The following is a 24,941-nucleotide window of genomic DNA, read 5'->3' as shown; positions in this document are numbered from 1 at the left end:
AGAAATATAATTTACAGATAACGAAAATTCGGAATTAATTAAAAAAAGAAATATTGAAAGACGAGTCTAGAATCCATATAGGAATATAATTTACAAATAACTAAAATTTAATACTAAAAATAATTAATAACTAGCACATATATAAAATACAATATGAATATTACACATTAGTAGTTTCGTAAAGTTAGTACAAAATTTAAAATTATGTTATTATTTTAATATTTGAATATTACATTAAGAAAACATATATACTATTATATGAGAGAAAAATATAATGATGCTAGCCGCACAATCTGCGCGGGCCACCATGCTAGTTATTCTATTATTCTAGAACATATATGTGCTTGTTTCTTTTTTTAAGACGAGGGAGTATACTATACGGTTTTTCCCCATATATGTTCATTAAACACAAATTAACCATTCGGATAATGAAGGAAACATAAAATCCTTACAATTAATCTAGATCTATATACACAGTGGCTCAAATCCTATATATATTTATAAAGATCATCGATCCTTACCAAGTGTAATTAACGCTTTTTTCTATTTTTTCCGTTAAGCTATATCATCTTAATTGTTTTTAGCCATAATTGGGTAATTGATATCTTATAAAGTCACATCACCTTAGTTTTGTTTTTGAATGATTAATTTATATTACATTATTTCTTTTCCTTCTCTCATAGTCACATCATGTTAGTTTCTCTTTTAAACATCAATCTATATATGATTTTAATGGTTACAAACCACATCAAATGGTTTATAACCTTTTTTTCTTCCATAGTCGATTAGAGATAAAAATTATATAAACTATAGCTATTTTACATGTTATTTCTACTAATGTTATATAAAATTTCTGTAGCAACGTGTGAGATTTTATCTAGTAAACCTATACGTGTCCTCGTAAAAAAGAAAATGAACCCTACACGTGTAGTTGACAGCCTCACAGCTGCACAACAATATTCGCTGGACAGTGGGCGTCTACCAAATAGTCACTGTTAGAGATTCATCGCCGGAGGAATCTGTCCATGTTGCTCTCATACAATAACTTCAGTAGTCAGGAATGCCTCCGAGCTAGACCATTGGAGAAACCACTAGTGTCCACCTACCTGTCGACTGTTGTCCCCATGGCGTCTTGTACCATCCGGCAAGCACGACAGCCGTTCGCATTTAGGCCGAGGCTTTTCACATAATTTCTAACTCACCAAATAATTTTATTTCTCATCAATGGATCGACGGCCGCTTGGTGGCATCCTTGGCTCCAGATCTCCTCTTCGCCGTTCTCCAGCGTCTTCGAGGTTCACGCACGGTTGCTTCTGCCCTGGCGAACAACTCCTGGGTCTCTAACATCTGCGGTGTCCTCACTGTTCCGGTCATCTCCCAGTTTCTCCTTATTTGGGATGCTGTGCTTCACGTACAGCTCTCGCCGGGGGTCGAAGATCATCTCATTTGGCGATGGACGTCAGACCAGTGCTACTCAGCGCGTTCGGCGTACTAGGCATTCTTCTATGGCCAACATTCCTTTGCCTGTGTTGATCTTCTCTGGTACGCAAAGGGTCCTGCTAAATGCAGGTTCTTTCTTTGGTTTGCATTTCCGCAGCGCTGCTGGACGGTTGATCTCCTTCAGAAGTGTGGTATCGATAGTCACTCGGCCTGTCCTTTTTGCGCTCAGGATCTTGAGACAGCGAACCACATCCTCCTCGACTACATGTCCGCTCGACAGGTTTGGTTCCGGGTGTTATCGCCTCCTGGCTGGGCTGCCCTCTCTCCCCCATGGCAGCTGGTTCCAGAATTGGTGGCCATTCTCCAGGGCCTTCTTACCTGAGCATCTCCGCGCCGGCTTCTACTCCCTGGTGCTTCTGGTATCTTGGCAGTTGTGGAAGGAACGAAATTCTAGGGTTTTCGACTCCGCACTCTCTTTCGTCTCAGTGGTTTTGGAGTCCATTCGTTCGGAGAGCCATATGTGGTTTTTAGCTGACGTTGCCGCTTTTGGGGACTTGTTGGGAGTGTAGCGCGGCTAGGCCTATTCCCGCTGCTTGGAGTTTATACTTAGCCGCCGTAGTTTCTCTAGCTTTAATTTTTTATTTTGCTTTTTCTCCCTTCCCCTAGCATAAGCTGGTCTGGCTGATTGTGTGGTGTAACTAAAACTCTTTTCGTCTAATATATTGACGTGCAATCCTTTTACACGTTCGCGAAAAAAAAATTATTTCTCATATGAAATATAAGAATTAGTAGTTCTTGATTATATAAAATAAATTAGAAACCAAAAGCTATAAAACACCATCTTTTCCATATTTTTACTATGTGCTTCTCAAAATCTTGAGCTCTTGAAAAGAGTTTAAGGCTAAGTTCTAAAGTGCTTCTTGGAATGGCCACGTCTCGTTTATCATGAGTATGTATCCCAATTAAACGATTAACGTGTGTATTTTAAGTACTTTCTATATGAAAGTTTTATTAAAAAGATCAGATAAATCTATTTTTTCAGTTTATAATACTTAATAATTAATTAACTATATTCTAGTGACTTGTCTTTGTTCACATATTGCTGAAAAGGAGAAACAATTTATGAAGTACCATATTTTTTAGCGTAAAACTTAATATCTCTACATACCAGGTATCTCGATGTATCAAATTTGGGTAATTTTATCATCCAATAAATTTTACCATCGTACTTGAGAAAATATCTAGAGGTAAAAAAGATTTTACACTAAAATTTTGAGTGATTTTATAGTTCTTGAGGAGGTACCACATTTCATTGTAAAATTTGATACCTCTCGGTACTAGGAGGTACGGAAATCTGCACTAAAAATTTTGATATCTTTTGATACATCTCAAAGACTTGGTACTTAGAAATACTAAATTTTACACTGGAAATTGTGGTAAAATTATCCATAATCTTTAAAAAAATATCAAGAGATATTAATCTTTTTTAGTGTAAAACTTTGATACCTCTAGATATAGTTATCTTGAGTTACCAAGTTTTTAGCTTAAAATTTAAGTACCTTGAGGTACTTTAAGGACCGTAATTTTTCTAAAAAAATGTTTCAGAGTAAAATTTTAAAACCTTGAGATACTTCAGAGAGCTTGTACCCCAGAGGCCAGCTCCTCCGCTGTAAATGAGATCCATGCACGTACAGTTCGTATTTTTGCACGTTGTGCACCCTGTAAGGAACAGAAATTTCTAGACCACCACCTTACCTGGACAAACGTCCCCACACACGCAGCCAACTTGGCAACGTCATCAACGTCAGATGCAAGCGACACTTGCAGCCAAGTTTGCTTTTCACATGCAGAGAGACTACCCGATCGGGGAAAGTGAATTCATCCCGAGCATATCACCTCGTTCCGTGCATGTCATATCAAAAAAATATAAAAAAATTAACAGCATAGATTAATATGTAGTATATCACTACACAAACATACAAGTTTAAATTTAACTTCTACAAATTGTAATAAAAATAACAAATATAGTTGCGAATGTGCGATAACTATTTTCAGTTTAATTTGTTATTTTTGTTGCAAGTTATAGAAGTTGAATTTAGTCTTGCATGTTTGTGGAGTGATATATTTCATATTAATCTATGTTGTTAATTTTTTTTAAATTTTTTTAATAACTATTTAAATGACATGTAAATAACGAGGGGACATCCTCGAGTAATGAAAATCGGCGTCCACCCGATCGTGTGTATATAACCGCCTCGCCCCGCCCCCACCGTCTCCTCGCTGTGAGCCGCCGGCCGCCTGCGCACTTGAGCTCCACTTCCTCTCGCGGGAGGCGTCAGCCGAGAGCCACAGCCAACAGCAATGGGGGCCGGATGGGAGGAGTACAAGCCGTGCGCGGCGATGGTGGCGGCGCAGTGCATCTACGCGGCGCTGGCGCTCTGGGCCAAGGCCGTGTTCACCGGGGGCATGAGCACCATGGTCTTCGTCGTCTACCGCCAGGCTATCGCCACCGTCTTTCTCGTCCCCATAGCCATCATTGCCAACAGGTAATCCATCAACCAATTTATATTTCCTTTTTGTTTTTCAGAACCTCAATCTAGAAGAAGATGTGTATAATGAATCTGAAACATCACTTCTTAGGTTGGTTTTTTCGACTGAGGGAGTATATCTTTCGAGCTGTCAAACTTGACAGTTTCATTTGTACGTTCATTCATTAATTCATGCATGGTGTCTGAAATGATCTGCAGAAGGAAGAAGAAGGAGACGAGGCTAGGAATGACGGGCTTCTCCTTGATCTTCGTGGCTTCTCTTTTTGGGTAATCAAGGCTCAAGCTAGCATCACACAAAAACTGTTAATTAATTGCAGGCGCGCAGGGTTCCGGTTTGCACATTTCTTTCGAGGGAATTGACAGAAACGAACTTTCCGAGATCACGGAAATTTCGGACTGATAAAAGTTGAAATTTAAACAAAATTTGATTAAACTTTGAATAAAATGTGCTTAATTAAATAAATGAATATGTAACCCAAAATTTCCAAAATTTTGGAAATTACGATCCGAAACATTGAATCCCCTGCGCACGCCAAGATCATAAGATCAAATGTCGACTGAGAATTAATCAACTTGCTCTTCCGATATACTAGTCTAACCATGTTTGATCTCTGTTTGACTGCAGGGCAACGGTAAACCAATACGTGTACTACCAGGGCCTGCATCTGGGATCGTCGTCGATGGCGACGGCCATGAGCAACCTGATACCCGCGATCACCTTCGTGATGGCAGCGTCAGTAGGGTGAGTTCATGCATCTCGCAAACAGATGATACACCTCTCTGAATTTCTGTCAGTTCATGCACTGTAAAACACAGCAAATTAAACTGCATGCATTGTTCTCTTCGCTTCTCTCTGCAACGGCGTATCCTGTGCTTGATCCCTTCTAGCTAGTTCCAGAATTTGGTTAAATTTAATTAGTTGGTGTCCATCAATCACGAACGGGACCAAGTAACACATGCATATCGTACCACTCAATAATTGCGTTCTCTCCGAGCTAGCTACTGTGTACGTACGTGCAGAGGGAACAAGAGGACGGATCGACATAATCACCAGAGCACATGATCGAACAGCATTTGCCATCATTCTGACCTGTAAATTCAGGGAAGAAAAGGCGAATTAGGGAAGTGCTAAATGCCCAGATTAAATTATCTCTAAGCGCAAGCAGATTGCGTTAATTAGGAAAAAAAAAGCTATCAGATGGCGAAACGTGTGTCTCTTTCTTCTTCTAAGTTACTTGTACATAAGCTCCTCTTCGGTTTCTCAACGATTTTAGCTTAAACTTTGCTACAAATCCAAAAAGATTGTGGCTAATTGAATCAATCAAGCAAGTCCTGAGATGGCATATGCATGAACGTACCTTGTCACATGCCTTTGCAGACCTACGTTGAATCACACCCTTTTCCAGGTCATAAACATCGTACTTGGTTACCGACTAATTTGTCAGAAACCAAAGGCTGCATACATGTTTCTGCTCGTGCAGAGAACACTGGTTCCAGCTATCAATTTCGTAGTTATCACTCGAGACAACGGATTAGAGCGTAATGATGGGTTAGTCATGTTTAATTAAAGTGTGTCAGAATTGATTAGTCTCTACTTGTTTCCAGAATATAGTCGCTGCAGCCTAAAAGAAAGAATATACTAGGGACTAGGGAGACTCTATTGGCCTCCCCTGAATCTGGTTGCTGAATGCTGATGTTCTGTTGTTTGGAAAAAAAAAAAAAGTAAACCACTAGTGGCATAGCAATCAGTCTATATTAGACACCCGTTTGCAGAGCATAGCTAAGAAAATTTGGTTTTGTATAGGCACGTGTTTGGTTTATTACCAACTCCTGGGCATCTGAGGCTTAGTATTTTCAGATAATTCATCATATGGTTGGAACAGATTATTTGCTTTACATTTTTTTTAAAAAAACTACAGTTTCTTAAAAAGAAATTTCACTGTATTGCTCAGTTTATTTGTTTTAAACTATTTTTAAGTTTGTTTATTACAAATATTTTATTTATCTTTATAATTAAATAGGTAGTCTAGAGCAATAATTCGATCAATAATCTGTTGTAAAATGAGTCATAGGGTAGAACCAGTTACCAGTCCAAACCCATGCCTTGGGCTGGTCTCAAAATCTACATTTTCTTTGCATCTTTTTGTGGAATTTTAAGGTAGGGGACATATCCGGTGAAAATGAGCTAAGTGTTGAAAACTCGTGAAAATCATACCTAAAAGTTTTGTAAATTCATGAAAAAAAATACTAGAGATAAGTGTAGATATGAAATACATTCTCACCAAATCTCAAGTTCAAACTCAACTTCGTTTAGAAGTAAAAAAAAGACAAATTTCAGGTAATTTCAGGTGAATAGTAACATGACACTATTCACCTGAAATTTGTCTTTTTTGTTTCTCATAAACGAACTTAAGTTTGGAGTTAAGATTTGGTGAGAATGTATTTTATATCTACACCTATTTGTCATATAGGAGTATACTACAACTTTTGGTCAAAACTTACTTGTTGTCAAGGCAATTCTTTTTCTGTGCCCCAAATAAGCAGATTCTTTATAGATTTTTCAAAATATAAATATTCTAGAAAATCCATAATACAGTTTATTGCGGTTAGACCACTATAATGAAAAACAATTATGGTTAACAGACAATATGCGACTCATACAAGATTTTTCATTTGCTTAACTGTATCATGATCGCACAAACAAACTCTTTCTGACACTGTCATAAGCAGTCTGTTTTTTTTTTGAGGGAATAAGCAGTTACTTTGTGTTCTTACTGATAATCTGATACTGTGATCTGATCCGACAGACTAGAAAAGGTGGACCTCAGGAGAGTGAGGAGCTTGGCGAAGATATTCGGCACCACCGTCTGCGTCGGAGGAGCCATGGCCATGGCGTTCTTCAAGGGCCCCAGGCTGCTCAACTCCTCCTCGCTGATCGTCGACCTGAACTTTCTTCTCCACTTGTCAGCGAGCAGCAAGTGGGTTATGGGCGCCCTGTTCCTCATCTGCAGCAGCTGCTGCTGGTCACTCTGGCTCATCTTGCAGGTGCCAAGTTCGATCGCCTCACTCAACCATATGCAGCCATGCCACCAATTGCCAAATCTTGTTCAGATGTAATTGTACATCTTGGTATATATCCAGAACTGATAATCCTGACAAGATGTGTTGTAGGTGCCAATCTGCAAGTCGTACATGGATCCCCTGACGCTGTCGGCGTGGATGTGCTTCCTGTCGACGCTGCAGTCGGCGGTGCTCGTCTCCTTCCTCATGCCGGACATCAACGCCTGGAAGATCCACTCCCTATTCGAGCTCGGCTGCTGCCTTTTCGCCGTAAGCTATAAGCTCGCTCGATCGCCTCTTCTTCAGGTGATCATTCTACTGTGATGTTGCAAACAAATTAACTCGATAAATGTTCACTGCCGCAGGGCGTGTTTGGGTCAGGCGTGACGTTCTACCTGCAGTCGTGGTGCATCTCGGTCAGGGGCCCTCTCTACTCCGCCATGTTCAACCCGCTCTGCACCGTCATCGCCACCGTCGTCGCCGCGGCCTTCCTCCACGAGGAGCTGCACATCGGCAGGTGAAAAATCGATCCATCAATTGGTCTAATTTCATGTAATGGAGTTGTTCTAACGACGAGATGTTTGGTTAATGTGTGTCAGCTTGTTCGGGGCGACGGCCATTGTTGCCGGGCTGTACATCGTGCTGTGGGGCAAAGCAGCGGATGGCGGCGGCAAGAGCGGCGGGAGTGTGCCGGAGCACAGCCACGACGTGGAGAAGGCGGCGATACGGTCGGAATCGCAGCTCGACGTGGGTGAAGGCATCACGGAGCCGCTCCTAGAGGCCGGCAACACGGCCGAGAAGTAGGGTAGAGGAGATTTTGCAGTTGATAGCCAGTTGTATCTTCTACAAACGTTTTTTTTTCTTTTTATTTATTTATGTCTCCTGGTAGGGAGAGCATGGTATTTTGGATGTAACTATATAACATTCGAAAGTATTTAGTATGGATAATTTTCAAATGTAACTATTGTGTAATTATTCTGTAACTATCTTATAGTTTTTTTTTTTAACCAAAGGCAGGAGCTCTGCCATTGTATTAGAGAGGAGAAAGCAACAAGAATGTCTAATATATATTTTTTTTTAACGAAAGGCAGGAGCTCTGCCAATGAATGGCCAAGATTTTGTACCGCGTGGAGGTATTGGACGATAAAAAACCTCTTTCAAAAAACAAACCTTCCCGCTGGCCTGCCAGTTGTTGCTGCTCTCTGCAAACCTGCTCGCTCCCGCGGCTCTGCTGCTGCACGGCTGCTCCTCCTTGCGCGCAGCGCCCTCCCGCGGCTCAGCCGGCCTGCTGCACTGATGCTATGGCGGCCGCTCCGTCACGGCTGCGCTCCGATGCTCCGTTGCCCGCCTGCTTGCCGGTTGCCGCAGTGCCACTCTCGATCGCCTCGCGGCCTCGCGCCAACGCACCATCGCCCGCTGGCGTTGCACGCCGCGGTGCCGCCACTCAAAGGGGGACTCAGGGGGAACCATGGGTCCGGTGGATGTAGGGGGACTCAAGTCCTCATGCACCCACGTTGAATTTGTCCCTGACTAGTATATAACTTGCATGTGAGATGTTAGGTAAATTTTGCTATAGTACATCGCGACTTCGTGGTTTTAGTTGTAGGACACCGCGTGAAGTGACTTTTAGGAAGACACTCTCAAATGTGCTACAGGACATCGCGACTTCGTGGTTTTAGTTGTACGATACCGCGTAAAGTGACTTTTGAGAGGACACTCTCAAACGTTGGATATTCGCTCATTAAAATAAAAATTTCCGGTTGAAGAGGAGAGAAATCACGTGAAATATCAAAAATACCCTTGGGCCCATATGTCAGCTTTCCTATCTCTCTTCTTTTCTCTCTCTATCTTCCTCCTTCCAGCGTCAGTATGAGAGGCGAGGGGGCGTGCGGAGGACCGCCACGGGCGCGACGGCCGTGCAGGCGGTACTGCGAGGCGAGGCGGCGAGCGGAGGTCCAGCGCGGGTGCGGAGGCTATGCGGGTGGCACGGCGAGGCGTAGTGGCGCGGCGGCGGCTGCAGCTGCTCATGGCGACACCGTGTAGGGTGCGTCCGGCTGGGGCTCGTGGCGGCCGTGCGGGTGGCACGGCGAGATGCAGTGGCACGGCGGCCATGCGGGTGGCACGCAATCTGCCTCTGTTCCACGACATTGAACTTCATCGTTCCTTCTTTCCTCGGCAATTCTTGCTCCTGTGACTCCTCCTAGTCCCCTTGGAACTAATTCCCCCATCAATTTCATCGATTTGGGCCATAACAGTGCCAAACCCGAGCTCCAAAGCTCCGCACATGGAGGTCACCGTGGACATGCCATCTTGGGGACTCTCCCTTCTATTTTACTGGAAAAACGGAACCCACGTGCGCCGTAGATGCTCCTGCCCCCCCTCAATTTGGTCGGAGAACTCGCCGTTCGTCCAAACCCCAAACCGCCCCAAAGCTCCGCCATGGCGTTGCAATGCCGCAACGCTCGCCCCTGCTCCGCCTCGTGCCGCCGCCGAAGGTGGAGGGCCGTCGGAACCCGTCCGCACCTCTCCTGGTCATAGCCGAGCCATCGCTGGCCGAGTCCGCCCCACCCAAGCCAGTGCTCGTGCGTCTGTTGCCCTGTCCGCACCAAGTCATCTTCTAGTAGTGCCTTTGGTGCTCTTCGTTGTCCCCGGTGGCCTTCGTCATCTCTAGAGATGGCAACGGGGAATTCCCCATCGGAGGTTACACCACCAGACCCGCCTCTGTGGAGGAGAATTTCCTCCACCCCTGCCCCCGTGAAATGCAATGAGGCAACATCTTTCACCATCACCGCCTCCGTGCGGGTAATTTATCCCCGTGGAGCCTTCATCCCCGCTCTCAGGTTTCTCAACAGTCAACAGTCAACATGAATGTATTTCATATATCAAACAATAATTTTGATACAAAATATTAACACTCAAAATAGCCATTCCAGCCATCAATTTCAGCACATCAGCAACGACTACAAGAACACAAGTTCACAAATTCATATGAGCATCCACCATCAGTAAAACAAATAAGCCCACGTGACAGATTAGAAATTCGGAATGGATGAACAGAGGGTGGAGGAGGAGGTCGACGCCCGGTGGCCAGTGCCGAGTCCTCGGCGTCCTCGGCGCCACCAAGAGATCGGACATGGTCGACGAGGTACGAGCAATATAGGGACTGAGGAGAGACGGCGCAGTGCTGTGACCTAGGAGGCCGGGAACGGGATGGCGGTGTGGCGCTGGGACCTGGGCGGCGCGGCTCGGGCGTTGGGACCTGTCGGCACGTGGAGACTAGGGGCGGAAGGGACAAGGGAGTGGATAAGAGATGGCTAGGGTTTCTAGAGGCTTTATATACTCTGAGTCTTGGGCTTGTTTCTATGGGCTATATGTACATGAAATGGAACACATAAAATATTACAACGGGCCTCAACGGAGAGCGGGGACAGGGAACGGTGAACCAAACCTGCCCCTGTTAGACCCAATGGAGGATGTTTTCACTCCATTTAATCCTCCGTGGAGACATAATTCATACCACCCCCACCTCCTAATGGGAGGATTCACCACGGGGGATCGGTGGACGGGGAACCATTGGCATTCTTAATCATCTCTAATGGGCTTTACTGTCTGTATGTCTCTAATGGACTTCGTCACCTTTAGTGATGACTAGCAATATATTTATTGTCAAATTTTCTCTCAAAAATTTGTCAGATGTAAATATAGGACAATTATATTGTAACTTATATTTAAATATAATATAACTTATAAGTAACTTTCAAATGGTAACACACTCTTTCCGTGAAGCGGGTGTCTCGTAATGAAATCTCCTCACCTATACACACAGCTATGATTTTTTTTCCTCCCTTTACTTGCATGGATCTAGAAACAAATCTAACGATATAAAAGTTATGTAAAAAGTTACATATAAATTACATTATAATTACACTATAATTACAATGTACTTATATCTGTGAAAAATTTTGAGAGAAATTTGATGATAAATACATAGCAAAATCGTCCTCTAATTATCGCTGAACCGCTATCTGCCAGGGCCCACCATAGCGAAGTCAATACGATCAGCCGCTGAAGCGCACGAGAGCACACGTCGACGCACATGATTAGATCATGTTGTGCATTTTTTTTTTCTTCTTATGAAATTTTCTCTTAAATTACTTATCCGATCTATAATCCTACTACACCGTTATGTTCGTAACAATTAAATCTTTACAACAAGATCTCACATGATTATATTTTGATGAAAAATCATAAATTACTTTTATAATATGTCTAAATTACTTTTAGATTTCACTAAGTTACTTATTAGACATACAAAAGTAAATTTATTAAAGCCTAAAAGTAATTTACATATATTATAGAAGTAACTTAGAACAAAACGAATGTAACTTTGGCATGTCATTTGAAGTAAATCTATTGTAGAGATAAAAACATGACTATATCTAGAAATTAAATTAATCAGCACAAATTATGGAATTAACTAAAAACAATAATAAAAGTAATCACCTCAGAGCATTATTAATGTATAGGAAGTATTTTAATCAAATCTAAAAAAAGTAATTTATATATATGATAATTTGTTCAATGAAAAAAGGTATTAATTAAAGTTAATTTCTTTTTGTTATAAGTTACTTCTATAATATATGTAAATTACTTTTAAGCTTTACTTAATTTACTTTTGTATGTCTAAGAAGTAACTTAGTGAAATCTAAAAGTAATTTAGACATATCATAAAAGTAATTTGTGATTTTTTATCAAAATATAATCATGTAAGATCTTGATGTAAAGATTTAATTGTTACGAACACAACGATGTAATCGGATCGTAGATTGAATGAGTAGTTTAAGAGAAAATTGTATTTGAAATATAGGTGGATGGTGTCTCTTTTAGATGGAGTGGTAGCTGGTTTAGACAAATCAGACCACTAACTGTGTAGTCACGTCCATTAAATTGATGATTGCTCAAATTAAGGCTTCTCCATGGATAGCTCAAATATGGCTAGTAATTGAATTCATCGTGGGGAAGATTGTTGGATTAATTGTTCGGTGTAGGTTTGGATGCCCCGACTTCCCCTGGACCATATATTTATACCCTTGATCCTCCATATTCTTATGGGATTTATATATCTTTATTTTCTATTACCAAAAATGTAATAGGTATAATCTCGGTATTTGGTAGTCTTGGTTAAGCCCGATAGGTCCTTTAGCAACCTTGCCAAAGTCGATCTCGTATTCCTTATCTGCTCCAGAGATATCCCTACTTAGGCTGTGTTCTTTGCTGGCAGTTCCCAACTCCACACCCTTATTTTCCGTGTGCATGCCTTTTATACTACTAAACGGTGTGTTTTTTTCAAAAAGTTTCTATATAAAAGTTACTTAAAAAATCATATTGATCTATTTTTTAAAAAATTAGCTAATACTTAATTAATCACACATTAATGCGAACATCGTTTTGCGTACCGGAAGGATGGGTTGGGAACCCCTCCTCCTGAACACAGCCTGGAGTCTTTCCTGCATCGAATCGGTATATTATCGTTTGGCTAGCATATCCATACATGTATGGGTATAAGTAGACCAACAAAGGTAAGTGCTATTTTATTAACTCTACGAGGTACATATGCCTCTTAATACATTTCAAGGACTAGGAAAAACTCAACATTGCTGATTATTACTCCCATTGTTCTTTTATGTATGACATTGATTAGTTCAAACATCATATATTAAAATAAAGGATGCATGTAGCAATTTTTTTGCCGTCTCTGATTGGTTTAGCCGGTTAAGTGGCTAGGAGTTGTAATACCTCCTATAAGGCTAAGGTGAAAACATCATAAGAGGTACCTAGTTAATTCATCAAACAAGCAGGAGAGAGTTAACATCAGAGAGCGGGGCACCATCGCCAAGATATCTGGCACCATCATCTGTGTGGGAGGAGCCATGGCCATGGCGTTCTTCAAAGGCCCAAAGCTGTTGAACTACACGCTCGGTGACCTGAACATGGCGAGCAGCAAGTGGGTGCTAGGCGCGCTCTGCCTCGTCGCCAGCAGCTCATGCTGGTCACTCTGGCTCATATCTCAGGTAGTAATTTTTTAAGGATAATTTCACCGTATTTTCTAGTGTAAAATTTAGTATCTCAAGATACTTTCTCAAGAACTGTGAAATTCCCCCTTTTTTTTTTTACACTGCTTCTCTCCACAATACCTTTTTTTTTACACTGCTTCTCTCCACAATACTCTGCACCTCGGCTCAGTAATATTCAGAGTTCAGACACAAATTCGACTTAATTTGTTTTCAGGTGCCAATGTGCAAATCGTATGCGGATCCTCTGTCTCTCTCGGCATGGACATGCTTCTTCTCGGCCCTGCAATCCGCGGCGCTCGCCGTCTTCCTGGACCCGGACCTGGACGCCTGGAAGATCCACTCGCTCTTCGAACTCTCCGGCTACTTCTTCGCCGTGAGTTCAGAAACACCGTGCATTTGATTGCGTCCGGCGAAACGAGACATGAATTTTATACAGAGAGTTAACGAGTGTGTGCGACGCTGCAGGGAGCCTTTGGTTCAGGCGTCAACTTCTACCTGCAGTCGTGGTGCACTTCGGTGAGGGGGCCTCTCTACCCGGCCATGTTTACGCCCGTCTGCACGGTGCTCACCACCGCCGTCGCCGCTGCCGTTCACCAAGAGGCGCTGCACATCGGAAGGTACGAGACAAAAGCAATGGAAAAGGATACTCCCTTCGTCCCAAAATACAAATATTTTTAAAATAGTGATAAGTCAAACATTGATAACTTTAACTATTAATAGAAAAAAAAAATAAAAGATCAATCATGTAAAATTGATGTTACTAGATTTATCATTAAATAATTATCATAATATGTAACTTTTTTATTTAAAACATCATACTTTTGTAGATATTACTCGCTCTGTACTCGTAAAGGAAGTCGTTTTGGACAGCGACACGGTCTCCAAATCACAACTTTGACTTTTTGTTTCTATAAAAATATATATTGAAAAGTGATATATGTATACTTTTATGAAAGTATTTTTCAATATAAATCTATTCATATAAATTTTGCATTTTCAAACTCAACAACTTGAGAATTATTCATGATTTATATTCCTAAGGTTTGACTTAAACATTATTCTAAACGACTTCCTTTACAAGTACGGAGAGAGTATAGATTAAAATAGTATCTTCGAGACTGTATCAGAATCAAAAGTACTTATATTTTAAAACGGATGGAGTATATGATTCTGTCGACTGACACGAGAACGATGTTCTTTCTGTTCAGCTTGCTGGGGGCAGCTGCTGTGATCGCCGGCCTGTATGTGGTCTTGTGGGGCAAAGCGGATGACATGAAGCAGCCGGCCACGGGGACGACGAAGCCTTGCTCCTCGGATTCTCGGCGCGACGACGTCGCCACTGAACCTCTATTGGGAGACGCCTCGAGTCGAGCGTTTGACCCAGCTGCTGAACGCTGATTGTTTACTACAGTACCCTGACACTGATATATAGTTTGTTCGTATCGACACTTGAACAACCAGCAAAGGGCCTAAAATTAAGTTGCGATATACCGGGCTTTATTTACCAACTAGTATTGTCATACTAGGGGTGTGATACTAGGGGTATGTTTAGTCCACATTAAAATTAAAAGTTTGATTGAAATTGAAACGATCTGATGGAAAAGTTGAAAGTTTGTGTGTGTAGAAAAGTTTTGATGTGATGGAAAAGTTGAAAGTTTGAAGAAAAAATTTGGAATTAAACTCGGCTTGTCAAATCGGTGCCTAAGGCAAGCCATCCAGAATCTAACCATAAAAAAAATAAATTGAACTTCCGAATCGCTGGAAGAGGGAAAAAATTTCACAAGAGGGAGATAAACTCCCAACATCACAACAGAGAGCTAGTGCTAGCTGCTAGCTATAGCCAGTCCAACGACATTTTCGCTCAGTTATATTATATAATCTTCGAACCTTTTTTACCTGAAAAACATGCAATAGTTTTTAAACTTTAGGTATTTACCAACTAGAAGTACACCATACAACACGCTAAACCATGGTTGATAATAAGGTTTTTTAGCCAGGTCAGGAACCAGACCTATATAGGAATGGCAATGGCCCCCGTTCCCCAATTCCCTGCGGAGAATTCTCCCATTAGGGACGGGGATGTTTGCAAAGTGATTTTCCACAGGAAATTAAATAGAGTAAAAGTTGTCCCCATTGGGTTTAACAGAGGCGGGGATGATCCTCTATCCCCCATTTCCATTCCCCATAGAGACCTGATTAACAAGCACAAGGGTCTAAATACTATGCGAATTATACATGTCTAAAGGTTTAATCGTGCTACAATTAGTGAAAAATGACAATATAGTATTATTATTATTATTATGTGAGTAATAAATATATACTAATATATTATATAAATTATGGATGATTTATTAATTACACATATGATTTAAGTTCTAAATGATTTTTTAAGCAGAGATGGGGATGGGAAAAAATGTTACCCATTATAGTTGGCACTTGGCATGAGCAGGGAAGAGGATATGTATTCCCCGGCAGGAAATTCGATGTTTTCGTCTCTAGGTCCAAAGGCCTAATCCAGGTTTGCATATCAATATGGTTTCTGGTCTAGTGGAAAAAATATACGGTACAAACCTAGAAACTATTGTAGGATGCAAGATTTATCTATACCATCATGAGTAAATTCTTTAGTAAAAAGTAAAGAAAATACTCATAATAATATGAGAAAAATCTCAGACGTATTTTTCTGTCTGGCTAGGCGCAAGAGAGAGGTGCGTGCCACTATCCCAGTGTACCAGGCTACCAGCCACCATCTCAGCCCAAGTGCGTCTGTCCGCTGTGTTCCGGTGTTGGCATCCCCACCTAGCTTTGGCACCTTGCGCGCGCGTACACAGCCGCTTAAGCGCGCGAGCACGACAAGTACGTGCAGCGTGGTGACACGCTGACGCACATGCAGAAACCGAACCGAGCCCATCCACAACCCCGAGCGCAGGGGCGGATCTACGGTACTAGGACCGGTGACCGGTGTGTATAATCTAAACATAATTAATATATTATAACACCGATAGACACGTTATAGCACCAACGAATTTTCTGGATCCGTTACTGCCCGAGTGCACAAGCTCATATATAAACAAACCACCGCAAGATCGATCGATCGCTCAGCTAGCCGAGCACGAGCAGAGCGTCTTGTGCGCGCGCATCTGCATCTGTATGCGGCGCCGGCGATCTCATCAATTCTGCGCTGCCGGATCGAGATCGAGCTAGGCCAATATGCCATAGCCAAACCATGGCACTCATGCTCGCGGCCGCGGCGAGGGAGTGGACGCCGTGCGCGGCGATGGTGGCGGCGCAGTGCATCTACGCGGCCATGACGCTCTGGGCCAAGGCCATGTTCGGCCGTGGCGTCAGCCCCGTGATCTTAGTCGTCTACCGCCAGGCCATCGGCACCCTCGTCCTCGTCCCCATCACCCTCCTCGCCAACAGGTATAGCAATAATCATTGATATATACACTTAAATTGTTCAGTTTCGATCATGTTTAGCTGATCATCAGTCAGATCATCATCACCCTCTTCTGTTCAATTGAACCATTGATACACTTAAATAGTTAGTTAAATTGATCAATTTGGTCATGTCTAGCTGGTCAGTAGTCATCACCCTCCTCTGTTCGATTGATCATGTTTGTGTGCTTGTGAGAAATCCAGGGCAAAAGTGAAGGAGACGAGGAGCCTTGGGACGACAGGCTTGTTCTTGGTGTTTGTGACGGCTTTGCTCGGGTACGTACGTACACGTCTCTGCAGTATTTATGCTTTGATTTCTCATCTGCGCGAAACCCTGCTAGTAGTTAATTTTGCGAGCTTGTTTTCGACAATCTTGGATTGATTCTGACGAACAGGGCGACGGTAAACCAGAACCTGACCTACCAAGGGCTGCATCTGGGCTCGTCATCCATGGCGACGGCCATGACCAATTTGATACCCGCGATAACTTTCTTGATGGCAGCGTCAGCAGGGTGAGAGCCTTAATTATACTGTTTCATTTGCATCCTTGTGCCATTTCACCTTCGTTAATACTTCCTTCATTGCTATATTTTTTTTTATAAATTTAATCAAACTTAAATTTAACGAAGCTGACTGAATTTCGTGAGGGTTGCAGCTTTTTTCCCGTATTTCATTGCATGTGTTCTAAATGGTCGTAAATAATCTAAAAAAATAGATAACATATACTCCATCCGTCCCATTAAAAATCAACATAGTACTGGATGTGACATATCCTAATATTACGAATCTGGACATACCAGATTCGTTGTACTAGAATGGTCACATCTAGTACTAGATTTATTTTTTTAGGACGAAGAGAGTATTGGTGTTTCTTCAAATGTAATTCCAATCCGATCACACTTTTCATATTCTGGTTTGTTTTTTTCTTTATATGTAAATAGAATTTTGCCATTCATATTTATGGGGTGTATAACGTAATAAGATATGATATATTTTTTTATAAAAAAATGTTTAAACAACATCATATATGAAACGAGTCTGCTCGTTCTCGTCAGTTGCTCTGTTTACGTATCTTTGTGATCATTAATTGGCATCTAGACGCGCATGTTGCTGTCGGTCGCGTTCACTTCCGGCCATTATTGTGTCCAGCTGGTCACTATTGTAGTTTTCCCTCAAAACAAAAGGTTTAATGAATACCAGTCTTACGTACGTCTTTAAAAATAAGTTGGTCTGGTTACTTACGTACAATATACATTTTTTTAAAAGAAAAAAGAAAATAAGGTGAAACCCACTGCAGGGTTTGTACGTATGCAAAGGTGGGCGATCAAAGACTTCACATTGTCAACCTCCCAATAAAAAATTACTTATTTTTCTTTCCAGAACATAGCATTTCTCAGATACCCTTCTCTGTGTACCTACTAAACTCAAAAACAGCCACCAAAGGGTTAAGGACTGTTTGGTTGCCATTTGTCAATAAGAAGTGCTAAACTTGCCTAGGATCCTAAGTGTTCAAAATATTTGCTACGGAGTACATTTTTTGAGTTAACAATTAGGGGACCTAATTTATTGGAAGTATCTTGTTATAATGGTAGCTGCAACCAAATGACCGTCTCACTTGGTCAAACTCAATAAAACTTTTGTTCGTTGGGTAGGCGAAAAGTTTTCCGACCAATTTTATTAAGGTAGAAGTAGTTTACAAATATTGGTATACAAACAAGTGTTGTTAGCGGTCGACGTAGGCTGTGTTTAGTTCTCTTTAAACTTTCAACTTTTCCGTCACATCAAATGTTTGGACAGATGCATGGATCATTAAATGTGGAAAAAAAAACCCAATTGCACAGTTTGCATGTAAAATACGGGACAAATCTTTTGAGCCTAATATATTAACTTATTAAAGGAATAGAAAAAGGAGCCTCCACATTCGTTCTCACGGCTTAAAAATTCCCACATTAATTGGAGAAAAAGAAAAGCAGAGTCTATATAGAAATACAATTTAGAAATAGTTGAAATTCGGAATTAAAAAGTAAGGAACATTGGAAGAGGAGACTAGAGTCCATATAGAAATACAATTTATAAATAACTGAAATTCGGAATTAAAAAATAAATAATATTAAAAGAAGAGTATAGAGTCCATATAGAAATACAATTAATAAATAATATAAATTTGGAATTAAAAAAAAGGAATATTGGAAGAGGAGACTAGAGTCCATATAGAAATACAATTTATAAATAACTGAAATTCGGAATTAAAAAATAAAGAATATTGGAAGAGGAGACTAGAGTCCATATAGAAATACAATTTAGAAATAGTTGAAATTCGGAATTAAAAAATAAGGAATATTGGAAGAGGAGACTAGAGTCCATATAGAAATACAATTTATAAATAACTAAAATTCGGAATTAAAAAATAAATAATATTAAAACAAGAGTATAGAGTCCATATAGAAATACAATTAAGAAATAATAGAAATTTGTAATTAATAAAAAAGGAATATTGGAAGAGGAGACTAGAGTCCATATAGAAATACAATTTATAAATAACTGAAATTCGGAATTAAAAAATAAAGAATATTGGAAGAGGAGATTAGAGTCCATATAGAAATACAATTTATAAATAAAAAAATTCGAAATTAAAAAATAAATAATATTAGAAGAAGAGTATAGAGTCCATATAGAAATACAATTTAAAAATAATTGAAATTCGGAATTAAAAATAAAGAATATTAGAAGAAGAGTATAGAGTTCATATAGAAATACAATTAATAAATAATAGAAATTCGGAATTAAAAATAAGGAATATTAGAAGTAGAGTATAGAGTCCATATAGGAATTTAAAATTAACTAAAATTTGAAATAAATATAATAAAATTAAAACTAGAGTTTAGAATCCGTATAAAAATATAATTTACAAATAACTAAAATTCGGAATTTAAACAAAACAAGGGAATAAGAGTCTAAAGTCAATATAGGAATACAATTTAGAAGTAACTAAAATTTGAAATTAAAAATTAAAGAATATTGAAAGATGAGTTTAGAGTCCACATAAAAATACAATTAGAAATAATAAAAATATTAGAATTAAAAATAAATAATATTGGAAGAAGAGACTAGAGTCTATATAGAAATATAATTTACAGATAATGAAAATTCGGAATTAAAAAAATATTGAAAGACGAGTCTAGAGTCCATATAGGAATATAATTTACAAATAACTAAAATTTGATATTAAAAATAATTAATAACTAGCACGTATATAAAATACAATATGAATATTACACATTAGTAGTTTTGTAAAGTTGGTACAAAATTTAAAATTATGTTGTCATTTTAATATATTTGAATAATACATTAGGAAAACATATAGGCTATTATATGAGAGAAAGTATAATGATGCTAGCTGCGTAATCTGCGCGGGCCAACATGCTAGTTGCGTTATGATTTGACAATGTGGTGCTACAGTAAACACTTACTAATGACGAATTAATGAGGCTTAATAGATTCGTCTCAGTTTACATGTGGACTCTGTAATTGTTTTGTTATTAGTCTATGTTTAATACTTCAAATGTGTGTCTGTATACGTCAAAATTTTTTTTTTGCCAAAACAACTAAACACGGCCGTAGTCGCACAAGCCACCTCACAAAGCTACGACAGTAGAACCTAAGCAACGATTCTACAGCAAAAACTTGTCTAACATTAGATGTGGTAAACTGTAATAAATTGTGGACGTGAACCACATATGTTCTTAATATCAAAGAATTCTTTTCTTGGCAAAAGTAGCACATTGTACCAAATACATCACATTATGCATAAACAAAATATATCTTACTAAAATTGTAGTAACCAGTTAACTCATCATCAGGCAGGAGAGTTAACGTCAGAGAACGGGGCACCATGGCCAAGATATCCGGAACCATAGTCTGCGTGGGAGGAGCCATGGCCATGGCGTTCTTCAAAGGCCCAAAGCTTCTGAACTACACGCTTGGTGACCTGAACATGCTCCTCCACTCGCCGGCGATCAGCAAGTGGGTTCTCGGCGCGCTCTGCCTCGTCGTCAGCAGCTCATGCTGGTCACTCTGGCTCATACTGCAGGTAATTTCTTTTACAAGTGAACGGCATTTCGTAGCCAGCTAGCTTGATCTGTTCTTCATTCACAACTTCGACTTGATCGATATTTTTTTTCCTTTTTTCTGGTTACGACCTTTCAGGATTGTAATCTTGTATTTTTTTTTCTGCTCTATCAATAAACTTCGCACCGCCTCATTAAAAAAAAACCTTCGACTTGATCATTTTCTAACATTTTGATTTTTCAGGTGCCAATCTGCAAATTTTATGTGGATCCTCTGTCTCTGTCGGCATGGACCTGCTTCTTCTCGACGCTGCAATGCGCAGCGCTCGCCGTCTTCCTGGTCCCGGACGCGAACGCATGGAAGATCCACTCGCTCTTCGAGCTCTCGAGCTACGCCTTCGCCGTGAGTTCAGAATTGCCATGCGTTTTGTTGTGTGTGTGCCCGGACAGCAGAATGGACAAGTTCTGGTTTTCTGAATCTGAACTGAACAGAGCTGGACATAAATAATGCAGGGAGTGTTTGGGTCAGGCGTCTGCTTCTACCTGCAATCATGGTGCATCTCGGTGAGGGGGCCCCTCTACTCGGCCATGTTCACCCCTGTCTGCACGGTGGTCACCACCATCGTCGCCGCCGCCGTTCTCCAGGAGGAGCTGCACATTGGAAGGCACGCTTCTCTTCTCTCGACGACAGACACGCACAAAAAGAAAAAACCTCACCCGTCCCAATAATAAGAACACTCTATACATGCTCTTTATATCACATCTAATCTACTCCCTTCATCTTAAGATATTAGGAGTTTTGGTTGGATATAATACATCATAATACGATAAATTTGGACTGACTGTTTGTCCAGATTCGTGGTACTAGGATATGTCTTATCTAACCAAAACTCTTTATATTTTAGGATGGAGAAAATAGATTTTTTATATTTTGGAATGGATGAGATACATTTTAACAATGGCTTATAATTGAATCTAACTCTGATGACACATACAAACGCTGTTTTTTTTTCCAGCTTGATGGGAGCAGCTGCTGTGATCACCGGGTTGCACGTCGTCCTGTGGGGAAAAGCGGACGACATGAAGCGGGGCAGCGAGCCAGCGACGGCGGCGGCGAAGCCATGCTCGGATTCGTGTCGCGACGTCGAGCGCACCGCCGCTGAGGAGCTTCTCCTGGCAGACGCCGTCTCAAGCGAGCAGCTCTGATTGTTTACACATTACGACAACACTACACTATTTTGTATGATTAGTAAAAACGGATCGACAGATCTGTGCAGTTTTGCTGTTTATGACTAGTTTACCTGTTGTCTGTTCCGACATTCGAGCGGCCAGCAAATGGCCTGATTTGTTAAAGATGTGGGCCGAATTGCCGATGCCTATCATGAAGTATGATTGATACTCCCTCCGTCCTATTTTAAATGTAACCATAAATTTTTTTATTCCCAACTTTAACCGTCCATTCATTTAAAAAAATTATAATTAATATTTTTATTGTTATGAGATAATAAAACATGAATATTACTTTATACGTGACTTATGAAAATTAAAATAAGATGGATGGTTAAGGTTGTGCACAGAAAATAGGATGGAAGAAGTAGTGTTATACGGTGGAAATTAATGATGGTCATGGTGTCATACTGTCATGTGGGGACGAAAACACCGTCGCTGTCAGCCTGTGTGTCACGTTTGGCTATTTGGCTGGTCGTACGATGCCAAATGCGGCCAAAACCAGGGGAGATTGTCAAAGAGAAATTCTCGCTTAAAAAATTTCAGATCACGCCGGCGAGACGGCGTCACGGTGCCACGGCGACGGCCATAATAGGAAATCGAGAGAAAAACTCGAGCAAGCAAAGCTAATCAATCAATCATCCAACCCAGCCAGCGTGATCAGTTTGACCGCTAGATTTGAGATCATAATTCATAAACAAACAGAGAGAACGAAAACGAAATTACTACTAATATTGCACATGGATGATGGATTGCTCCAGCTTAGTTGGCGAGCGAGCTGTGTGGTGGTGGTGGGTGAGCGGAGCTCGCGGATCTCGCCATGGCGGGCGGCGGCGGAGGGTGGTGGGTGGAGCGGTACGGGCCGTGCGTGGGGATGGTGATGGTGCAGTGGTTCTACGCGGCGGTGGACATGGCGCTCAAGGCGGCGTACGGGATGGGGATGCGCCCCATCGTCTTCGTCGCCTACCGCCAGGGGATCGCCGCCGCCACGCTCCTCCTCGCCTCGCTCGCCGCCAGGGGGTGGGACCTCCGCCGCCACATAGCCGTCGGCGCCCCGGCGTTCGCCCTCCTCTTCGCCGCCTCCCTCGCCAGGTACACGAAACTTCCTGGCTGATTTTGGTTCGCACGCCCTTGGATCGAATCGGGCGCAGGCAGCTCATCTCCCGGTTGATTTTGGTCGGCAGCGCGACGGGGCAGTACTTCTACTTCCTGGGGCTGCAGCTCGCGTCGCCGTCCATGGCCAGGGCCACCACCAACCTCGCCCCCGGCATCACCTTCGCCATCGCCGCCGTAATCGGGTACCACTTCTTCATCGTCTCCATCTCCGGCGTCGACGGCGCCGCCGTCCGGTTGCCGATTTCTCCCCTTTCTTGGGCTGGATTGCCACGTGGCCCATTACGACGGCCCAGTTGATATTTTGGGCCGGATTATTCATGGGCTGGATCGTTTGAGGCCCATTATTTAAGCGATTCCGAAGGGTTTAATCGTTCAAATTGCATCCGTGCGCGCGCAGGTTGGAGAAGGTGGATTTGAGGAGTTCGAGGAGCTTGGCCAAGATCGCCGGCACCGTCGTCTGCCTCGCCGGAGCGATGGCCATGGCGTTCTTCAAGGGGCCTAAGCTACTCGGTGCGGTTCTCGTCGCAGCGACTGCCGATGATGACTGGGTGAAAGGAGGCATCTATCTCATCGGAAATGCTTTCTGCGTCTCCATTTGGTACATCTTGCAGGTGAGTGCTGCAACCATTAGGAAGAGGCTTGGTTTGTTAGGTTGCGCCAAATTATGACTTGCCCATTCTTCCTCTGCAAAGAGATGGATTTCTTAGTTTCCGAATTAGCAGTGATGAATTTGATGACCAACAATGTTTTGGATTTTGTTTCACTGTATCTTAGGTGCCGGTTTGCAGATCGTACCTTGATCCACTGTCTCTGGCAACATGGATGTGCTTCTTAGCGACCTTGCAATGCGCCGTGATGGCATTCTTCCTAGAATCAAACTACTTAGAGATTTGGAAACTCGCTTCGATTTGGGAGCTCCCCTGCATTTTATATGGAGTAAGTATATAAAAGAAAATGTGTGCCCTGCGCTGATGTGCTTATTGGTTCGAATTGCACTGGTATGGACGTTCAGAAAGTGATCAAGATTGAGTAACTTTTGTAGGGTGTTTTTGCCTCTGGCGCAAACTTCTTTCTCCAATCCTGGTGCATATCAGTGAAAGGCCCCCTTTATAGCGCAATCTTTACACCACTGAGTGCTGTGATTACAACAATATTATCTACCATCTTCCTTCATGAGGAACTTCATATAGGAAGGTATATATTTACTCATTTCATTTATTATTTGGGTATCCATGTTGTTCCTACTTCACTATACAACTGCTTGCTTTTAATACTTTTTTTTTGTCTGTACTGTTGTGTACATGAATGATCATTGGGTTGTAATGGTATCCTCTTGTGCAGCATATTAGGTGCAATTGCAATCATCATTGGGTTGTACGTTGTGCTATGGGGCAAAGCAGATGATGCAAAGAGTGAGGGGCTGACCATCCTGTCAAATGATTCCAAAAGGATAACTGAACCTGAATGTACAGGCGTCAAAGTTGAATGTGGAACCAATCTTTCAGTACCACTGTTATCTGGTAATGCAAATGCTAATACTTAGACATGCTGATGACACTTGCCTGTGAATTGAGAACTGGGTATTTTTCATACTTTCCATCGCATGGCAAATGTTTATGATTCAAGAGTCCTTGACCAGACTGAATGAACAAATGGATAATCTGGCAAACTGCTCAACATGATGCTTGACGAAGAATCGAAGATTGCTGCAGGTTGCTGTCAAAACTGATATAACCTTCCATGTAAAAGGAAAATACTGCCGTCAGCCTGTCACCGATAGAGCATTTCGTAGTTAAAACGGTCGAATTCCTTGTTCAGGCCTCCTTTTGAATGAGGGCTTTGTGGAGGAATTTTGTATGACTCAAATGCTATAAAAAATTTCCTATCATTGTACCCATCAAAATCCTATGAAATTCTTTTGGAGTGGCTCAATGTATGGAGGTTTTGGAGGAAAATTAGTATGAGGTCAA

General features: G+C 41.5%; 3 protein-coding genes and 1 pseudogene across 3 annotated transcripts; all 4 read left to right on the top strand.

Moving 5' to 3' along the window:
• Positions 1 to 3,701: 3,701 nt before the first annotated feature.
• LOC127784888 (WAT1-related protein At4g30420-like) lies at positions 3,702 to 8,138 on the top strand. Its single transcript, XM_052312303.1, has 7 exons — positions 3,702 to 3,986; positions 4,188 to 4,256; positions 4,615 to 4,731; positions 6,797 to 7,034; positions 7,161 to 7,319; positions 7,415 to 7,566; positions 7,649 to 8,138. Exons 1-7 carry the CDS (start codon positions 3,802 to 3,804, stop codon positions 7,851 to 7,853), a joined length of 1,125 nt encoding a protein of 374 aa, XP_052168263.1. The 5' UTR covers positions 3,702 to 3,801; the 3' UTR covers positions 7,854 to 8,138.
• A 1,584-nt stretch (positions 8,139 to 9,722) lies between these two features.
• Positions 9,723 to 13,523, top strand: LOC127783780 (WAT1-related protein At4g30420-like). The gene is made up of 3 exons (XM_052310945.1): positions 9,723 to 9,851; positions 12,878 to 13,120; positions 13,338 to 13,523. Exons 1-3 carry the CDS (start codon positions 9,723 to 9,725, stop codon positions 13,521 to 13,523), a joined length of 558 nt encoding a protein of 185 aa, XP_052166905.1.
• A 2,712-nt stretch (positions 13,524 to 16,235) lies between these two features.
• Positions 16,236 to 22,054, top strand: LOC127784890 (WAT1-related protein At4g30420-like; annotated as a pseudogene).
• A 537-nt stretch (positions 22,055 to 22,591) lies between these two features.
• Positions 22,592 to 24,874, top strand: LOC127784889 (WAT1-related protein At4g28040-like). The gene is made up of 6 exons (XM_052312304.1): positions 22,592 to 22,947; positions 23,040 to 23,153; positions 23,369 to 23,582; positions 23,746 to 23,907; positions 24,014 to 24,165; positions 24,313 to 24,874. The coding sequence occupies exons 1-6, from the start codon at positions 22,676 to 22,678 to the stop codon at positions 24,512 to 24,514; spliced, it is 1,116 nt and encodes a 371-aa protein (XP_052168264.1). The 5' UTR covers positions 22,592 to 22,675; the 3' UTR covers positions 24,515 to 24,874.
• The last annotated feature ends 67 nt before the right edge of the window (positions 24,875 to 24,941 follow it).

This window comes from Oryza glaberrima, chromosome 9, assembly GCF_000147395.1.
Source record: "Oryza glaberrima chromosome 9, OglaRS2, whole genome shotgun sequence".
Taxonomy (NCBI): Eukaryota; Viridiplantae; Streptophyta; class Magnoliopsida; order Poales; family Poaceae; genus Oryza; species Oryza glaberrima.
This window is presented reverse-complemented; position numbering and strand designations above follow the sequence as displayed.

Excerpts from the sequence above, each read along its gene's own strand:
- LOC127784888 (XM_052312303.1), top strand. The coding sequence starts at position 3,802 with ATGGGGGCCGGATGGGAGGAGTACAAGCCGTGCGCGGCGATGGTGGCG. Across the intron at positions 7,035-7,160 it reads CACTCTGGCTCATCTTGCAG|GTGCCAATCTGCAAGTCGTA; the intron begins GTGCCAAGTTCG and ends GATGTGTTGTAG. Across the intron at positions 7,320-7,414 it reads TCGGCTGCTGCCTTTTCGCC|GGCGTGTTTGGGTCAGGCGT; the intron begins GTAAGCTATAAG and ends TCACTGCCGCAG.
- LOC127783780 (XM_052310945.1), top strand. The coding sequence starts at position 9,723 with ATGGCAACGGGGAATTCCCCATCGGAGGTTACACCACCAGACCCGCCT. Across the intron at positions 9,852-12,877 it reads CCATCACCGCCTCCGTGCGG|AGGTACCTAGTTAATTCATC; the intron begins GTAATTTATCCC and ends AAACATCATAAG. Across the intron at positions 13,121-13,337 it reads CACTCTGGCTCATATCTCAG|GTGCCAATGTGCAAATCGTA; the intron begins GTAGTAATTTTT and ends ATTTGTTTTCAG.
- LOC127784889 (XM_052312304.1), top strand. The coding sequence starts at position 22,676 with ATGGCGGGCGGCGGCGGAGGGTGGTGGGTGGAGCGGTACGGGCCGTGC. Across the intron at positions 22,948-23,039 it reads TTCGCCGCCTCCCTCGCCAG|CGCGACGGGGCAGTACTTCT; the intron begins GTACACGAAACT and ends TTTGGTCGGCAG. Across the intron at positions 23,154-23,368 it reads GCCATCGCCGCCGTAATCGG|GTTGGAGAAGGTGGATTTGA; the intron begins GTACCACTTCTT and ends GTGCGCGCGCAG.